This window comes from Nicotiana tabacum, chromosome 5, assembly GCF_000715075.1.
Source record: "Nicotiana tabacum cultivar K326 chromosome 5, ASM71507v2, whole genome shotgun sequence".
Lineage (NCBI taxonomy): Eukaryota > Viridiplantae > Streptophyta > Magnoliopsida > Solanales > Solanaceae > Nicotiana > Nicotiana tabacum.
In genome coordinates this window covers 126,509,338-126,529,686 of record NC_134084.1, presented here as the reverse complement: position 1 = coordinate 126,529,686, position 20,349 = coordinate 126,509,338, and the positions used below count along the sequence as shown (strand labels likewise).

General features: G+C 42.1%; 1 protein-coding gene across 1 annotated transcript; it reads left to right on the top strand.

The window, feature by feature from the left end:
- Positions 1-277: 277 nt before the first annotated feature.
- Positions 278-5,105, top strand: LOC107808287 (sulfite exporter TauE/SafE family protein 4-like). The gene is made up of 12 exons (XM_016632794.2): positions 278-514; positions 929-1,088; positions 1,491-1,691; positions 1,804-1,865; positions 2,433-2,472; positions 2,591-2,646; positions 2,762-2,848; positions 3,378-3,428; positions 3,506-3,745; positions 4,309-4,402; positions 4,499-4,639; positions 4,738-5,105. Exons 1-12 carry the CDS (start codon positions 359-361, stop codon positions 4,818-4,820), a joined length of 1,371 nt encoding a protein of 456 aa, XP_016488280.2. The 5' UTR covers positions 278-358; the 3' UTR covers positions 4,821-5,105.
- Positions 5,106-20,349: the final 15,244 nt, after the last annotated feature.

Genomic DNA, 20,349 nt, shown 5'->3' with positions numbered 1-20,349 from the left:
TCACTTCATCCTTGAGGAAAATTCCTGACTTCGTCACTGCGTGACACGATGAGGACAAGGTTCATTTGCCCCTCCCGCTAACCCCGGGGTCTTCTCCTCTACCCAACGTCAAGAAACATAAAACAAAATGTGAAAGAAATTCAAGGAAGTCTTGTAGTAATAATTTGGTATGGTGCTAGAAAGATTCTTAATTGATTTCTTTCCTTATATACAACATGTGCTAGCTGGTTTGCCGTGTTTAGAAAGTTGGTAGTATTTATAAGGGTCAATTGGTTTTCATAAAACAACATATAAATACAGGACAAATTAAAGGTGGAAGAAAAAATTTAAGTGATTGTTAAAGGAAATCTAGTCTTCAATGGCTACCAAAAGCTTTGTAGTTTACTTGTTAACAAGTTTCTCTGTAGCTGTTCTATCTGTTTTCTTCATAAAAAATGGTGGTTTTAAACCAAGATATTCCACGAATTCCAACTTTTTGCAGTTGCCTGTTGGATCTCAAACCAAAATTTGGCCGGTATGTTTGCTAATTCTTGAAAAAAGACTCGTTATTAGTCCGTTGGTTGAGGAGCTTTGAAGCAACGGTAAAGTTTTCTCCATGTGATTTATAGGTCACGGGTTCGAGCCGTGGAAGCAGCCACTAATTAGGCACTCTACGTCACATCCCTTAGGCTGCGATACTTCCTACAAAACGCTTGTGCACCGAGTTACCTTTTTGTTTGTTTTTTAATTCATTAATAATTTACCACGAATTTAAGTGTTCGGTAAAATTCGTTGATAATTCCAATTTTTCTTGTAGTCTTGTGTCTCTAGTGTCTCTTTTTTTTTTTCCACTTTCCATTGTTTTTTTTAACCATAAAAATGTGTTCCTTGAGTTTAACTTTGATGGGGTCTTTCTTAATTTTTTTTGCTCATGGATTGATTGTTGCAGGAATTGAAGTTTGGTTGGAGGCCAGTTTTAGCTGCAGCGATAGGATTCTTGGGATCAGCTTGCGGAACAGTAGGTGGAGTTGGTGGAGGAGGCATTTTTGTTCCTATGCTTACTTTGATTGTTGGATTTGATACCAAATCTGCTGCTGCTATTTCCAAGTGTAAGCTTCTTCTTTTTTTCAGTTCCAAAAAAAGGCAGTGACAATTCATATAACCTACTATAATTTACTTATATTAAGTCGTAGTAGTTGTTATTGTTATAGTTTGAGAAAAGACTATCACATGCAAAAACTTGAATATCGTTAGGGGGAAGCAAAGAGGGGGGAGAAGATGAATATCATTCTTTTTATAACTATGGTATTCGAGTTATACCTCGTGAATTAATTTGTTACTAGAGCGTAGACAGTTATGAAGTAATCACTTAATTTTTTTGTCTCTATTGAACCTAATCTTCTATAGTTTTTACATAGGATAAAATATATCCCCCCAACACCCCAACCCCCCCCCCCTCTTTTTGCATTTTTGGTTTGTTAAAGACTTTTTGGTTGATATGCTTTTTACAGGTATGATAATGGGGGCATCAGCATCATCAGTATGGTACAACTTAAGAGTACCACATCCATGCAGAGAAGTACCAATAATTGATTATGATTTAGCTCTACTTTTTCAACCTATGATCATGCTAGGAATCACCATTGGTGTTTCTCTTAGTATTGTTTTCCCCTATTGGCTCATAACTGTCCTTATTATCATCCTTTTCTTAGGTAACTTTGCACAACCTTTTCTAGCAACCATTATTTTCATAAATTGTTTGTCCTTCTATTCAAATATTTGCTGTGTTTTATTAATATTATTATTATATAATTTTGCTTATAGGGACTTCATCGAGGTCATTTTTTAAAGGGATTAAGATGTGGAAAGAAGAAACTATTCTCAAGGTTAGTTCTACTAATTCTTAACAGCAACAATAACATATTTGGTGTAGGGAGGGTAAAATATACGCAGATGTTATTCCTATCCTGTGAACAGTTGCGGAGCCACATTGAACCAAGGGGTGTCGACACCCCTTTGCCGGAAAATTACACTATATTGCTAGATAATTTTTTATTTTATTTTAGGTATATTTACTATACGTTGACTCCCCTTTATTTTTTGATGTATCTAATTTTTTTATATTTTGATACTCCTTGATAAAAATTCTAGCTCCGCTACTGCCTATATAGGTAGAGAGACTTTTTTCTAAAAAAAAAACATCGGCTCAAGAAAAACATTTCTCACCGGGAGTTCTACTAATCCATCGACCAACAAAATAATAATCCTCAAATAATTCTTATTAAGTGTAATACGTACTTAATTAAGTGTTGCTTTCAAAAGATTTTTGCTATCGTGCATTTTACATTATTAATTATACAAGATAGTACATTAAAAGTGGTGGTCGAATTGCTTGAATTTGAAGGCAAAAATATTATTAACCATTCTTCTTTATGTGAAATTAAAACTTGCAGAAAGCGAGGGAAGAGGCTACAATTAATTCTAATGGTGAACGTAAGTAGTCCAAGAACAATTAATCCTTTATTTTGGAAGGTTTAAGGAAAAGTAACTTCATTAAATTTCTTTGTTTAAATTAGTCTAATAATACTTTGTTTTACTTCCTGTTTTTCAGTTGTAATTGATACAGATTATGAGCAACTGGTCCCCAAGGAGGAAAAAACTGTACTAGTAAGCTTATTCATATCAATTATCAGCATTGATATTTCTACCTTTTTATTTACCTTTTTTTTTTTGCAGCTTATTCTTGTTAATGTTGAATGATCTTTTTGTCATCATCTAACAGCAACTTATGAAGTTCAACCTTGATTTAAAGAGAGTAGTTCTGTTATTTCTACTTTGGATCATATTTCTGCTTCTTCAAGTCTTTAAGGCAAGTCAATTCTTCTAATTTTGAATTTACTAGTTTTCCTTCTTTTACAATTTCTTTTCCAAATTTAAGCACATTAAAATAAGAATTTAAAGTATATACATTGATAATTTAAAGATTTTTTGCCATTATCCTTTTATTACCTTACACTGACATCAGTTCACAAAACTTAGCTCCCGTTTGGACATAAATTTTGGCTACTTTTCTTCAAAAAGAATTGAAAATATTGTTTGGTCATGAAAGTTGATCAGTTTTTTAAAATTTTTGAAGAAAAATTTTCAGGTTCCAAAAACTTATTTGGGGCAGTTTTTGGCGAAACTTTTTCTTCCACTCATAAAATTTCACAACTTTTTTAAAGTAAAATGCATGTCCAAACACAACTTCAACTTCCAAAAATTATTTTTCAACATAACTTCAACTCTTTTTTTTTTCAAGTTTCAACCAAATTTATGTCCCAAACTAGCTTAAACTCTTGTGAATGTCTCTTTCTTATTTTTGAGCCTAAATTAGTCATGTTTTTACATGTTTACAGAATAATCTAGTGGCTTGTAGTCCATTCTACTGGGTGCTCATCTTATTACAGGTACATGTTACTACCTAATGTAATTTTATTATAGTGGGGGTAACTTATTATAGTGCATGTTTCATGTTTTATTTCAGTTCCCAGTAGCATTGGCTGTGTTTTTGTATGAATGTGTCAAACTTTACAAAGAGAGCACGAAAAGAAGACTAGCAGGGAACCCAATATCAGTTTGTGAAGCTGACATTGAATGGTCAGTGACAAATCTTGTATTTTGTGCTTTTTGTGGCATATTGGGAGGAACTGTTGGTGGCTTGCTTGGCTCTGGTGGTGGATTCATTCTTGGCCCTCTTCTTCTTGAAATCGGCGTCATCCCACAGGTAAGACTGCGTATAATATACTCAAAATGATTCGATTTCACATCGTTCCACTTATAAGAATATTTGTATACAATAGACGCAATGTGATTCGATCCAGCATCATTCCACCGGTAAAATTGCATACAATTAACCTAATTTGATCTTATTTTTCTTCAGATTGTCTACATAGCTGGAGTTTAGTGCACTGAGTTGTCATCTGATTTGAACTATGATATGGTTGACTAGCCACCTTCTGATAAATATTACATTATGATTAAAACGAATTTCTTAGTACACTTTTTTGAATACCATACAAGTCTATGTAAAATTATTGAAAAAATGATATTGCACAGTTACTCTCAAATAATAGTCCAGGAATTTGTATATGTGTGTACGTATATTTTTATATGTTATATACAAAAAATATACAAATTTCATATACTTTTACGGCTACAAAATATAAATATTTTGAGCCACATGCTAAAAATGGTATTGTGTCCTAATTTTTTTAACTATGGTATGGGGGAAAGGTCACAAGTTTTTAAAGGGAAATTGACTGTGGATTTGTTTATTTTCATGTTCAGGTAGCTAGTGCCACAGCAACTTTTGTGATGATGTTCTCATCATCTTTATCTGTGGTAGAGTTTCATCTTCTCAAGAGGTTCCCAATACCTTATGGTATATTCTTTAATCACAACTAGCTGCTTTTGTCAAAATTCCACATTATTAAATTTTTTTACTATAGTCATAATTAAATTTCCCTATTAATTGCAGCTCTGTTCCTGATGATGGTTTCTGTAGTGGCTGGATTCTGGGGACAATTTTTTATTAGAAAAGTTATCACAATATTAAAGAGAGCATCAATCATTGTTTTCATCCTCTCTGGTGTCATTTTTGCTAGTGCTCTTACAATGGGTAAGTCTCAAAATAATTCTAAGGCTCCAATCCAGACATAAATTCAAGAAAAGAAAGAAAAAGACTTAACACCTTTTTTTTTGGCTCTCTTTTTACAGGGGTGATTGGAATAGAAAAGAGCATTACAATGATACAAAACCATGAGTTCATGGGATTCTTGGATTTCTGCAGCAGTCAATAGTTGTATACTAATATTTGCAAAAATTAGTAAAACTAAAAAAAGTTAGAGTAGCAAAAGCAGAAGCAGAATTGGCCAATGTCTAATTGACCAATCCATTTAGAAGTGTGAAGAATTAATTATAGCAAAAAGAATGGTTTTTTCGGGGGTGATATATAGTGTGTCTCAGAGTTAGCTAGTGCCAACACCAGCACCCACCACTATTTCCATTTGCTTTTAGAAATGGTACTCGGTACTCGGTACGAATAAATTTTTACCATTTTTGTGTATGTATGGCTATTTATATCAGTGAGTTAGTTATCGCTAACACTTTTGACTCAATTTCAATCACATAAACATAATTTTCGATTTACTACTGAGCTATAATTAGTTAAATTACACTGACAATATAATTTTTTAAAGCAATCATTGTATATGACTTAAATCATTAAGTTATTGTAAGATGCAAAAACCATTAACGTATGGGAATTTCAATTAAGTTGGGAGATAATGCACCTATTTACCCCCCTAAGCTTTGAAATAATGCATCAATTCTAAAGCTAAAGTTGTTGGTTTAAAAACCAAGGAAATGAAGATCATCTCATAAGCATCCTAACTTCGACAATGTTGTGATATATTAGTTAATTTGATCTAATAGTAGTGTTTGACTCAAAAGATATCGAAATCTTTTTGGGCAAATCAATCAAAGAAGATGAGAGGGTAAATCTTAGTCAGACATAATTAATTCCAGATCAAAGAGCTAGCAGTATGGATCGCATGTAGGATGAAAGAAATATAAATGATCTTATTGAGATTCAATATTGTATCCCCTATCGATCAATTGGGAGACAGCATTACATATTTTTCTAGAGACCGCTTCTTCTCTCTTGAGAATACAATAAGAGAGCTTTTTAGCTTCAGAGAGAGATAGGAGGAGCCGCCCCCTTTATTGAAAGCTTTCCCTTGCTATATATAGTCGAGGCACCCTTGCCCTTTGCTTGGACCGACGTCCACCTGCCTCCAATGTGTCTTGGTCGTCCCTTTAAGCGTTGCTCCTTCCGGCTCGACGGATGTCAGGAAAAAGGTATAGAGTGGGCTATGTTATTTTTCAATGCTCGATCCCTTGGGTGGGACGTTGATCAGTTCGATCGTGACGGTCAGATTTTGACCAATACAGTTAGTCCCTCTACCTGTCGGGGTCGTCCACTGTCGGGCTCGGCAGACGGATCATGATTGCTACGAAGTCGAACGAAATCTGACTCCTGACTTCCCGTTTCTCAGTTACATTTTTTTGTAGGCGGGGTGGCGGCATTCTTTCGATACTCGTGGACCGTTGCGGCGGTTTCGGAATCGAAACGTCGTTTGTCATCAAAGCGCCATTTCGTGGTTACCGCCATTATAACACACGTTCCTGGGGAACTGAAATGTTTCATGCCCTATCAGATTTTGCTTGGCGACTCTTGGGTTTCGTGCTTGGGGGATTTATGACTTATAAATAGAGGGAGCTTGTCATTTGATTGGCACACTTCTTTTACTTTTTGCTTGAGAGAATTCTGCAGATATATTTTCTCTGACATTCCAAGCTTTCGTTTGCCTTTAATTAACCAAAAACCTCCATCCTTTCTTTTCGTGGTCTTTCTGTCGTCTCATCTGTACAAAATGGCTGACGATTCCTCTCGCGCCGATCTACCTGCCACAATTCCGGCATCGGAAAATGCTGACCAGGCCACTGGAGGGGTGGATGCGGTGGAAGACAAGGAGGTCCCGTCGATAGTCGAGATTCTGCCTCGCCCTGGGAGAGAATTGGCCGACTTTAGCAGTCCCACCGAAACGTATCCGGAGCATGTTCCTTCTGTTCTGAGAGAAGCAGGTATTGCAGAGTTGAAAACCAGGTGGGGGATTCCCGGCTACGTCAACATGCGACCGGAGGAAGGAACCGACATTGTTCACTTTGACCGTCCTGGGTGTTGTGTATTTTACGCCTACCCCTTCCTGATCGGATACACGCTTTCTCTCCCTCTCCTGGTGGTAGACTTCTGCCATTTTTATGAGGTGTGCCCCGCTCAACTTTCACCGTACCTGTACAAGTTATTCCTTATGTTGATCAAGTTCGCGGAACTCGCCGGTCGTGAGATCACTTTAGATCATCTGCTCAGTATCTTCGCCCCTCAGCTTATTCGCGGCACGATGCTTCATATGCGTCCTCGGGGATCGAGGAGTCTGGTGGTAAGAATGGATAACAGGACCAACCGGCGTTTCTACGAGAACTATTTTTACGTGCGGAATGAGCACATTGTGGGGACCCAACGGGATTCCCTGAGAGGTAGAACTTTGCGCGTAAGTTTTTGTAATTTTAGTCGATGAGATGCCCGACCGTTTTCTGTTGTGGTGCTAAACTTTATCATGTCTTTGTAGCTGAGAGATTGCCCCCTCCGCCTGTCGAGGGTATTCGCGAATGGGTGAGTGCCATCCTTCCCTATATAGTAGGGGTTCGCACATGGTCATCCTTTTACGAAAGGTTTGGACGCAGGCCTCTAACAGGTGAGATGATGTTACTGTTTGCTATTCTTCCTCTCTTTTTACTTGGTTCTCATGTGTCGTTATCGATGTTAGGGAGGGTTCGGAGAGCAAGGCCTCCTCCGTTAGCTTTTCGTCAACCGGCCTTATCTACTCGCCATGTTGCGGTACCCATCGCCCAACCTTCGTCGAGGGGTGCTTTAATTAAGTCTGCGTCCTTGGTTACTCCTATGAGGGTGACTTCTCAGGCCGAAGTTTCGACCCGCATTGCTCGCCCGACGGGTGAATCTTCATCTACTGCAGAAGAGGAGGGGTCGTCGAAGAGACGGCCAGTGGAGTTTGAGACTGCGCCCCCACTAGTGATTTATCTAGATGACTCTCCTACGATGGGATCTAGAGAGGGAGTTTTCGTGGTGTCACGACCCGGAATTCCCACTCTCGGGAGTCGTGATGGCGCCTACTCGTGGAAGCTAGGCAAGCCACGAACTTAGAATTCTTTAACTCTTCTGTTTTAATCCTTTTTTTACAACTTATGTTAACAAATGATAAACATCTAAATGACAGCGGAATATGAGATTTAAGCGGAAGTCTTAAATAAATATAAAACCAAAATATTTCGAAAGTCAACACATGCCTCTACCCAGAAACTGGAGTCACAATATCCACGGACTACTAAGAGTACTACATACAACAGTTTGAAGGAAAAATAACATTGTTTGTCTCGGATACATGAGATAACAGAACATAATAAAAGATAGAGGAGACGCCGGGCCTGCGGACGCCTGCAAGGCTACCTCGGTGTCTCGGTGGACTGAAGGCAGGCTCTCCTACTCGCTGGTGATCAAGTGCCGCTCCATTATTTGCACAGAGTGCAGAGTGTAGTATCAGCGCAACCGACCCCATGTGCTGGTAAATGTTTGGCCTAACCCCGACGAGCTAGTGACGAGGCTAGGACCACACTCCAGATAAACCTGTGCAGTTATATAATATATGGCGGAAAATAAAGAGAAATAAGCAATTTAAAATGGGAGGGGGTATATGCTTCGGGGAAACATATCAAGACCAACAGAAACTTAGCAAAATATGAAAGGACAGCTCAATATCAACAACAATATAATAACAATATTGTTGCGGCACGCAACCCGATCCCTTATCATTTAATATCTGTTGCGGCGTGCAACCCGATCCATATATATATATCTGTTGCGGCGTGCAACCCGATCCAATATAATATTTGTTGTGGCGTGCAACCCGATCCAATATAATATCTATTGCGGCATGCAACCTGATCCGATATAATATCTGTTGCGGCGTGCAACCCAATCCAATATAGATTCCATGATAACAAACTAAGTCTTTGCTCAATATCAAGGATTTACTCACTATTTCAACCATAGTAACATTCAAGAATACAACAAGTATCAATTTAAGACTCACGGTCATGCTTGATACCAACGTATAGATACTCGTCACCATGCCTATACGTCGTACTCAACAAGAAGCAAATAGCAAATAGGACTCAACTCCTAATCCCTCAAGCTAAGGTTAGATCGAACACTTACCTCGATGTCACGAACGCAATTCAAGCCTCAACTATCGTTTTACCTCTTGATTCCACCACCAACTCGCTCGTATCTAGCCACAAGTTAGTTAATTATATTAATAAATGCTAAATGAATCAATTTGAATGCATGAAAATGGAGTTTCCAAAGTTTTATCCAAAAGTCAAAATCACCCTGGGCCCACATGGTCAAAACCCGAGGTTTGAACCAAAACCCGATCACCCATTCCCCCACGAACTTAAATATAAAATTTATTTTGAAATCGGACCTCAAATCAAGGTCCAAATCCCCAATTTGAAAAACCTAGGTTCTACCCAAAACACCCTATTTCCCCCATGAAAATCATTGATTTGAAGTTGAAATCATATTAAAAGATGTTAATGATTGAAGGAAACTAGTTAAAAATGACTTACAATTGATTTAAAGAAGAAAGGTTGTTTGAAAAATCGTCTCTTATGTTTTTGGGGTTCTGAAAAATGAAATATGACTGAAAATCTCATCTATTTATACCCCTCTTAGACCCCCTGTGCGGACCGCACAAAATGGACTGCGGCCGCACAGGCCTTCCTGAGGGTACTGCGGTCCAGTGCCCTGTGCGGACCGCACAAAGTCGACTGCGGCCGCACAGCCCCCACCGCACACCGCACAAGGTCGACCGCGGACTGCACTGGTGGGTTCAGAGACCTCCAACTTCTGGTTTTAAGCCTAAAACATCCCGAAACCTACCCGAAACTCACCCGAGCCCTCGGAACTCCAAAACATCATATGGACCTACTCGTGCGATCATATCATCAAAATAACATGTAAAATCATGAATTAAACCTCAAAACTTAACATTTTCATTAAGAACTCTCAAAGCCCATAACTCCTCAACCGAAAGTCCAATTCACGACAAATAAACTCCGTTTTTCACCAAATTTCACAGAAACATCTTAAATCATATATAAGACCTATACCGGGCGCCAGAACCAAAATACGGTCCCGATACCATCATGTTCTAAGAAAATTTCATTTCAATTTTCCTTAAACAGTTTCAAAAAAAAATTCTTTTAAAAAATAATTCATTTCTCGGGCTTGGGACCTCGGAATTTGATTCTGGGCATACGCCCAAGTCCCATATTTTCCTACGGATCCTCCGGGACCGTCAAATTACGGGTCCGGGTCCTTTTACCCAAAACGTTGACCAAAGTCAAATTAACTCATTTTATAACCAAATTTTATCATTTTCACAAAATTTCATATTTAATCTTTCCGGCTACGTGCCCAGACTGTGCACGCAAATCGAGGTGACTCTAAATGAGGTTTTCAAGGCCTCAGAACACAGAATTTAATTTAAAGCAAGTGATGGCCTTTTGTGTCATCACATTCTCCACCTCTAAAACAATCGTTCGTCCTCGAACGGACAGAAGAAGGAAGTACCTGAGTCGGGGAAAAGATGGGGATAACGGCTCCGTATATTGGACTTGGACTCCCAGGTCGATGCCTCAAGAGGCTGACCTCTCCACTGAATACGAATAAAAGGAAAACTCGTCGACCTCAACTGACGAACCTGCCGGTCTAGAATGGCTACCGGCTCTTCCTCATAAGACAAGTCCTTGTCCAACTAGACAATGCTGAAATCTAACACGTGGGATGGATCTCCGTGATACTTCCGAAGCATGGACACATGAAACACTAGATGCATGGCTGATAAGCTCGGCGGCAATGCAAGTCTATAAGCCACCTCTCCCACTCGATCAAGAATCTCAAACGGACCAATGAACCTAGGGCTAAGCTTGCCCTTCTTCCCAAATCTCATCACGCTCTTCATAGGCGACACTCAGAGCAATACCCGCTCACCGACCATAAAAGCCATATCTCGAACCTTGCGATCTGCATAACTCTTTTGCCTAGACTGAGCTGTACGAAACCTATCTTGAATAATCCTGACCTTGTCCAAGGCCTCCTGAACCAGATCCGTACCCAACAACCGAGCCTCTCCCAGCTCAAACCATCCAACCGGAGATCGACACCGCCTACCATATAAAGCCTCATAAGGAGCCATCTAGATACTCGACTGGTAGTTGTTGTTGTAGGCAAACTCTACTAAAGGCAAGAATTGATCCCACGAACCTCTAAAATCGATGACACAGGCTCGGAGCATATCCTCCAAAATCTGAATAGTCCGCTCGGACTGCCCGTCCGTCTGAGGATGAAATGCTGCCTCAACTTAACCTGAGTGCTCAACTCTCGCTGAACTGCTCTCCAAAAACGTGAGGTAAACTGCATACCTCGATCCGAAATGATAGACACAGGCACACCATGAAGATGAATAATCTCCCGGATATAGATCTCAGCTAACCTCTCGGATGAATAGGAGACTGCCAAAGGAATAAAATGTGCTGACTTGGTCAGCCTATCAACAATGACCCATACTGCGTCGAACTTCTTCCGAGTCTGCAGGAGTCCAACAACAAAATCCATAGTAACCTACTCCCACTTCCACTCGGAAGCTCAATCCTCTGAAATAAACCACCAGGCCTCTGATGCTCATACTTAACTTGCTGACAATTCAAACACCGAGCCACATATGTAACGATGTCCTTTTTCATTCTACGCTACCAATAATGCTGCCGTAAATACTGATACATCTTTGCGGCGCCCGGATAAATTAGAGTACCAGGAACTATGGGCCTCCTCTAAGATCAACTCTCGGAGTCCATCCACATTAGGCACATAAACTCGACCCTGCAATCTCAAAACTCCATCATCATCTAAGGCAACCTACTTCCTGCTTGGCGCCTCCGCGCTGCATCGTGTCTCTAAGGACACATAAATGGGGATCATCATACTGCCGATCACGGATACACTCCAATAACGAAGAACGAGCGACTGTGCAAGCTATCACACGGATGGGCTCAGAGACATCCAACCTCACGAACTGATTGGCTAAAGCCTAAACATCCAAAGCAAGCGGTCTCTCATTGACTGGAATATAAGCAAGACTGTCCATACTGGCTGACTTCCTACTCAAGGCATCGGCCACCACATTGGCCTTTTCCAAGTGATATAAAATAGTGATATCATAATCTTTCAACAACTCCAACCACCTCCTCTGCCTCAAATTCAACTCCTTTTGCTTGAACAAATACTGAAGACTATTGTGATCCGTGAACACCTCACATGCCACGCCATACAGATAATGCCTCCAAATCTTCAATGCGTGAACTATGGCTGCCAACTCTAAACCATGAACTAGATAGTTCTTCTCATGAATCTTCAACTGCCGTAAAGCATAGGTAATGACCTTGCCATCCTGCATCAACACTACACCAAGCCCAATACGAGAAGCATCACAATAAACTGTATAAGGCCCTGAACCTGTGGGCAAAACCAACATCGGTGCCATAGTCAGAGCTGTTTTGAGCTTATGAAAGCTCGCCTCACACTCGTCCGACCATCTGAACTGGGCACCCTTCTGGGTCAACCTGGTCATCGGGGCTGCAATGGATGAAAACCCCTCCACGAACCGACGATAGTAGCCTGCCAATTCCAAGAAACTCCGAATCTCTGTAGCTGATGCTGGCCTAGGCCAATTCTTGACTGTCTCAATCTTCTTCGGATCCACCTAAATATCCTCTACTGATACAACATGACCCAGGAATGCAACTGAACTCAGCCAAAACTTACACTTCGAGAACTTAGCATATAATTGACTATCCCTCAGAGTCTGAAGAACCACTCTGAGATGCTACTTGTGCTCCTCCCGGCTGCGAGAATATATCAAAATATCATCAATGAAGACTATTATGAACAAATCCAAATAAGGCCTGAACACTCGGTTCATCAAATCCATAAAAGTTGCTGGGGAATTTGTTAACCGGAATGACATAACCAAGAACTCATAATGCCCGTACCGAGTGCGAAAAGCTGTCTTAGGGACATCAGATGCCCTAATCCTCAACTAATGGTAGCCAGATCTCAAGTCAATCTTCAAAAACACCTTGGCACCCTAAAGCTGATCAAACAAATCACCAATCCTCGGCAATAGATACTTATTCTTGATTGTAACCTTGTTCAATTGCCGGTAATCAATACACATTCTCATCGATCCGTCCTTCTTCTTAACAAACAACACCGGTATACCCCAAGGCGAAACACTAGGTCTAATGAAACCTTTCTCAAGCAAGTCTTGCAATTGTTCCTTCAACTCTTTCAACTCAGGCGGGGCCATACGATATGGCGGGATAGAAATGCGCTGAGTGCCCGGAGCCAAATCAATGCAAAAGTCAATATCCCTGTCAGATGGCATACCCGGCATGAAGGGAATACCTCAGAGAACTCACGAACAACGGGCACAGAATCAATAGATGAAACCTCAGCACCAGAATCGCGAACATATGCCAAATAGGCCAAACACCCCTTCACGACCATACGCCGAGCCTTCACATACGAGATAACACTGCGGGTAGAATGACCAGGAGTCTCTCTCCACTCTAAACGAGGCATACCCGGTAAAGTTAAGGTCATAGTATTGGCATGACAGTCCAAGATAGCGTGGTAAGGTGATAACCAATCCATCCCCAATATAACATCGAAATCGACCATGTCTAAAAGCAACAAATCTACACGAGTCTCAAGGCCCCCAATCAACATAAGAACAATGGACTCGATCGACCACCATAGAATCACCCAGCTATGTAGACACATAAATAGGAACACTCAATGAATCACTAGGCATGATCAAATACGGTGCAAAATAAGATGACACATACGAGTATGTAGACCTTGGATCAAACAACACTGGAGTATCTCTATCACAAACCAGAACCATACCTGTGATAACTGCATCTGAAGCCTCAGCCTTGGGCTTGGCTAGAAGAGCGTAACATCGGGGCTGGCCCCACCACCCTGAACTACATCTTTGGGATGGCATGCAGCTGGCTGGCCTCCACCTCTAACGGCCTGAGCTCCACCTCTAGCACCTCTACCTCCCCTCTAGCACCTCCACCCCCACCTCTAGCTGGCTGGGCGGTCTGTGGAATACCTGGTGCCTGAACCATAGCGCGGGAACCCTGCTGCTATGACTGAGTACCCACTAACCTCGGACAAGTCTTCCTGATATGACCATACTCACCACACTCAAAATATCCACCTAAGTGTTGTGCCTGAGGAAACTGAGACTGACCCTGGTGACCCGAATGACCACCCCGAAAACTCTAGAGTGGCGGTGCACTGATAGGAGCTGGTGGTGCACCGTAGGACTACTAATCAGAATACTGCATCTACGGACCACGGGTACCTGAAGCACCGTGAGAAACCTAAAGAGCTGACTGAAAGGGCCTAGGAGGATGGCCTCTACCATATGAATCTCTGCCTCTAGACGAGGCACCACTGAATCTTCCCGAATGACGGGGCCTCTTATCTGACCCATGAGCACCTCCCTATGATAGGACCATCTCCACTCTCCTGGCCACATTAGCCGCCTCCTGAAAAAAAATCTCACTCCCAGCCTCTCTAGCCATCTGAAGATGAATCGGCTGAATAAGACCATCAATAAACCTCATCACTCTCTCTCTCTCTCTCTCTCTCTCTCTCTCTCTCTCTCTCTCTCTCGGTAGGAAGGATGACAAGGGCATGGCGAGCCAAGTCGATGAATTTGGTCTCATACCGGGTAACCGTTATGGAACCCTGCTGGAGATGCTCAAACTGCCTCTGGTAGGCCTCTCTCTGAGTAATGGGGAGAAACTTCTCCAGAAACAACACTATAAACTGCTTCCAAGTCAAAGATGGCGATCCGGCTGGCCTGGCCAAGCAATAATCTTTCCACCAAGTCTTAACGGATCCAAACAAGCGAAATATAGCAAAATCGACCCCATTGGTCTCAACAATACCCATGTTCCTGAGAACCTCATGGCAGATATCTAGATAATCCTGGGGATCCTCAGTAGATGCACCGCTGAAAGTAGAAGTGAAGAGCTTGGTGAACCTATCCAGCCTCCACAAAGCATCGGCAGACATAACTGCTCCATCACCGGTCTGAGCTACCACACCCGGTTGAACTACTCCAACAGGCTAAACCGCTAGAGTCTGAATCTGAGGAGCTACCTGCTCTGGAGTGCGAGTATCAGGAGTCTGAGCCCCTCCTCCAGCCTGAGAGACAGCTGGTGCTACAGGAAGTAAGCCCGCTTGGGTGACACTCTCCATGAGGCCCACTAATCGAACCAGAGCATCCTGAAGAACTAGGGTAGCAATAAACCCCTCTGGGACCTGAGCTGGGCCCACCGGAATTACTGGGGTCGGCGCCTCCTTATCAAAATCAACCTAAGGCTCCGTCACTAGTGCTGCTGCTCGGGGCTGAGCTCTGCCCCTACCTCGACCTCTAGCACAGCCTTGGCCTCGCCCTCTGCCCCTCGTGGGAGCTATTGCTGGGGGTTCGGGTTGCTGAGAGGTAGATGAGAAAGCGTGTGTTCTCGCCATCTGCGAAAGAACAGAGTAGAAATTCAATTAGCATTGAGAAACAAAACCGCATGACAGGAAAGAACAAATGTGAAGTTGTCCTAACTCTGTAGCCTATAGGGATAAATACAGACGTCTCCGTACCGATCCCTCAGACTCTACTGAGCTTGTCCGTGAATTGTGAGACCTATGTAACCTAGAGCTCTGATACCAACTTGTCACGACCCAGAATTCCCACCCTTGGGAGTCGTGATGGCGCCTACTCGTAGAAGCTAGGCAAGCCACGAACTTAGAAATCTTTAACTCTTCTATTTTAATCCCTTTTTTTACAACTTATGTTAACAAGTGATAAACATCTAAATGACATCGGAATATAAGATTTAAGAAGAAGTCTTAAATAAATATAAAACCAAAATGTTTCGAAAGTTAACACATGCCTCTACCTAGAAACTGATGTCACAATATCCACGGACTACTAAGAGTACTACATACAATAGTTTGAAGGAAAATTAACACTGTTTGTCTCGGATACATGAGATAACAGAACATAATAAAAGATAGAGGAGACGTCGGGCCTGTGGACGCCTGCAAGGCTACCTCGGTATCTCGGTGGACTGAAGGCTGGCTCCCCTACTGCTGCTGATCAAGTGCCGCTCTGGTATCTGCACAGAGTGCAGAGTGTAGTATCAGCACAACCGACCCCATGTGCTGGTAAGTGTCTGGCCTAACCCCGGCGAGGTAGTGACGAGGCTAGGACCAGATGCCAGATAAACCTGTGCAGTTATATAATATATGGCGGAAAATAAACAGGAATAAGCAATTTAAAATGGGAGGGGGTACATGCATCGGGGAAACATATCAAGACCAATAGAAACTTAATAAAATATGAAAGGACAATTCAAAATCTACAACAATACAATAACAATACTGTTGCGGCGCGCAACCCGATCCCTTATCATATAACATTTTTGCGGCGTGCAACCCGATCCACATATTTATAGCTGTTGCAGCGTGCAACCCGATCCAATATAATATTTGTTGCGGTGTGCAACCCGATCCAATATAATATCTGTTGCGGCGTGCAACCCAATCCAATATAATATCTGTTGCGGCGTGCAACCCGATCCGATAGTTCTGGCGTGCAACCCGATCCGATATAATATCTATTGCGGTGTGCAACCCGATCCGATATAATATCTGTTGTGGCGTGCAACCCGATCCGATATAATATCTGTTGGGGTGTGCAACCCGATCCAATATAATATCTGTTGCGGCGTGCAACCCGATCCGATATAATATCTGTTGCGGCGTGCAACCCGTTCCAACTATACAGTCAACAACAATCATAAATAACCGTCCAGACAAGGGATCAATAATAGACTACACTATCCCGGCAAGAGAACCCAGCAGTACAAGTATATACGTCCCAGAAAGGAAGAATCAGCTATAACCAATCTTAACTCAACTCCTACTCGTCTCAATTACCACCATTTCTCAATCATTAGTAGATTTCACTATAAACAAACTAAGTCCTTGCTCAATATCAAGGATTTACTCACTATTTCAACCATAGTAACATTCAAGAATACAACAAGTATCAATTTAAGACTCACAGTCATGCATGACACCAATGTATAGATACTCGTCACCATGCCTATACGTCGTACTCAACAAGAAGCAAATAGCAAATAGGACTCAACTCCTAATCCCTCAAGATAAGGTTAGACTGAACACTTACCTCGATGTCACGAACGCAATTCAAGCCTCAACTATTGCTTTACCTCTTGATTCCACCACTAACTCGCTTGTAACTAGCCACAAGTTACTTAATTATATTAATAAATGCTAAATGAATCAATTTGAATACATGAACATGGAGTTTCCAAAGTTTTATCCAAAAGTCAAAATTTCCCTCGGGTCCACATGGTCAAAACTCGAGGTTCGAACCAAAACACGATCACCCATTCCCCCACGAACTCAAATATATAATTTGTTTTGAAATCGGACCTCAAATCGAGGTCCAAATTCCCAATTTGGAAAACCTAGGTTCTACCCAAAACACCCAATTTCCCCCATGAAAATCATTGATTTGAAGTTGAAATCATATTAAAAGATGTTAATGATTGAAGAAAACTAGTTAAAAATGACTTACAATTGATTTGGAGAAGAAAGGTTGTTTGAAAAATCGCCTCTTATGTTTTTGGGGTTTTGAAAAATGAAAAATGACTGAAAATCCCGTCTATTTATATCCCTCTTAGACCCTCTGTGCGGACCGCACAAAATGGACTGCGGCCGCACAGGCCTTCCTGAGGGTATTGCGGTCCAGTGCCCTGTGCGGACCGCACAAAGTCGACTGCGGCCGCACAGCCTCTACCGTGCACCGCACAAGGTCGACTGCGGACCGCACTAGTGGGTTCAGAGACCTAACTTCTGGTTTTAAGCCTAAAACATCCCGAAACTCACCCGAGCCCTCGGAACTCCAAACCAAATGTGCATACTAACTCAAAACATCATATGGACCTACTCGTGCGATCATATCATCGAAATAACATATAAAATTATGAATTAAACCTCAAAACTTAACATTTTCATCAAGAACTCTCAAAGTCCATAACTCCTCAACCGGAAGTCTAATTCACGTCAAATAAACTCTGTTTTTCACCAAATTTCACAGAAACATCTTAAATCATATATAAGACCTATACCAGGTGCTGAAACTAAAGTACGAGCCCGATACCATCATGTTCTAAGCAAATTTCATTTCAATTTTCCTTAAACAGTTTCAGAAAACAATTTCTTTTAAAAAAAATTCATTTCTCGGGCTTGGGACCTCGGAATTCGATTCCGGGCATACGCCCAAGTCCCATATTTTCCTACGGACCCTCCGGGGCCTTCTAATCATGAGTTCGAGTCCGTTTACCCAAAATGTTGACCGAAGTCAAATTAACTCATTTTATATCCAAATTTTATCATTTTTCACAGAATTTCATATTTAAGTTTTCTGGCTATGCGCTCAGACTGCGCACGCAAATCGAGGTAACTCTAAATGAGGTTTTCAAGGCCTCAGAACACAGAATTTAATTTAAAGCAAGTGATGACCTTTTGGGTCATCACACGTGGCTCCCCCCCGTTAGGACGGGACCAGCCGTTGCTTCGATTCGATCAGAGATTCCCACCATTGTTGGTGGTCAGCAACCTGTCGTGGTGGAAGATCAGACTTCTAGGGTTGCCATTATAGTTTCAGACATACCCTCGTCCTCTGCAGTTGGTCGTGCTCCACATTTGGTTGCCGAAAGAGGGAAAGGCGTGGTGGTTGACAATTATGAATCCGAGTCGGACCTTGACCCTGACGATATCAGGATGTTTGAGGAGGGCCTTAATCGCTCGGTGGTTCGTGCTAGAGGCTCGGCTCGTATTCTTGAGATCCCTTCAGATACCAATCTTCTGGGGGAACACAGAGGATCTGGTACCGTAGTTCAGCATGTTATGCTTCGCAGCCGAGAACGCGACCCTTCGGTCTGTTCCTGATGTTGATTTGATGGATGAGGTAGCCGCTATGGGCTTAAGGGTATGTTATGCTTACTTTTGCTTTTCCCTCGCCTTTCTTGATGATACAATTTTAACCTCTTTGAATTTTTCAGACGTATATGGTGGAGTGGAAAGCATTCGTAGGGCCAACATTCAGGCCAAGATTTTCTTGAAGATGTTGGAGAAATATCGTCGCTACCGTAACAAGTGTTGTGAGATACATGAGCGGCTGAAGGCAAACCCCGGTAATCGGGCTCTTGGTAGGGAGTTGGAGAAAAGGGACTAGGAGTTGATGCAAGCTATCCGCAGCAAAAGTGAGCTCAAGGAGCAACTTCGAATTAAGGACGAGGATCTCGAGTTGGGCAAGGGAGTCGCCGTAGAATGTGAGCATCTGCAGGAGAGATTGAGGTCGATGCAGTCGAAGATGGATCAGAACTTGATCAAGGTCGAAGTGATGAGCGTGGAGTGGATGGGGAAATTGACCGCGTTAGAGAACAAGATCACCGGGTTGGAGAGCATTGAGAGTGCTTGGTCCGAGTCTTCGGCGAGGGCGGCGGCCCTGGAGAACACCATCTGCGTCCTCCAATCCGAACAGGAGTCGAAAAGAGCGACGGCTACCCTCATGGAGGCAAGGCTCGAGGAGCGCATCAACGAGATTGATCAAGAGGCATCGATTTTGGGAGATCAGGTCGCAGCACTGGAGGCAGAAAATAGGCGATTGTTGGCTCAGATTGGGTCTTCCTCCACCGCCGTTCCCCGTCATATGCACGAGCTTTGGGTTTACGCCAAAGCCCAGTGGGATATATATAAGAGTTTGTGGAAGGCGGGTACTGTGAATGAGGCTGCCTATGAAGAAGCGCAACTGAAAGCGCGGGAGGCTCGCGTCAATTGTGGGTATGATGCAGCGACGCCTGAAGCTAATGGGGGTGCGGATGATGATAATGGAGGGCTTCTTGGAGATGGTGATGGTGATGGCGGTGATGACGCCGAATGAAGAATGTTGTCCTTGCCTGTAATTACTTTCAGTTGTTTTTTTTTGTTGTATGTTGTCATTGTTTCTTTCCCCTTTCCTTTTCATTCTTCTTTCTTCCCCCTCCTTTTTTATTGTTGGTTTGGGCCATATGTAAGCAGCGATGGTATGCACAATGACTTTGTATAAAGGAGAGTTTCTTCTTCGTTGTTTGCCTTGTACTTCACCTTTATTTTAACGGTTTATGGCTTTGGTGCGAGATAGACACATGTATGGCGAGTCCCGATTTTTCTTTCCTTCTATTCCTCCTGATGGCATTTGTCCTTAGAAATATTTCAAACTAATTGAAATAGTGACCCGTCATTATTCGATCGAGGTCGAATTCTTCTTTTGGCGAAGGTCCTTGGCCTCAGGGTGTTATTTTGAACTTATCAAAATAGTAACCTGTCATCGTTCGATCGAGGTCGAACTCTTCTCTTTTTGGCGAAGTCCCTTGGCCTTAAAGGGTGCTATATCGAACTTGTCTAAATAGTAACCC

Coding starts and splice junctions, on each gene's coding strand:
- LOC107808287 (XM_016632794.2), top strand. CDS start 359: ATGGCTACCAAAAGCTTTGTAGTTTACTTGTTAACAAGTTTCTCTGTA. Junction 515..928: donor CTCAAACCAAAATTTGGCCG/GTATGTTTGCTA, acceptor TGATTGTTGCAG/GAATTGAAGTTTGGTTGGAG. Junction 2,473..2,590: donor AATTAATTCTAATGGTGAAC/GTAAGTAGTCCA, acceptor CCTGTTTTTCAG/TTGTAATTGATACAGATTAT.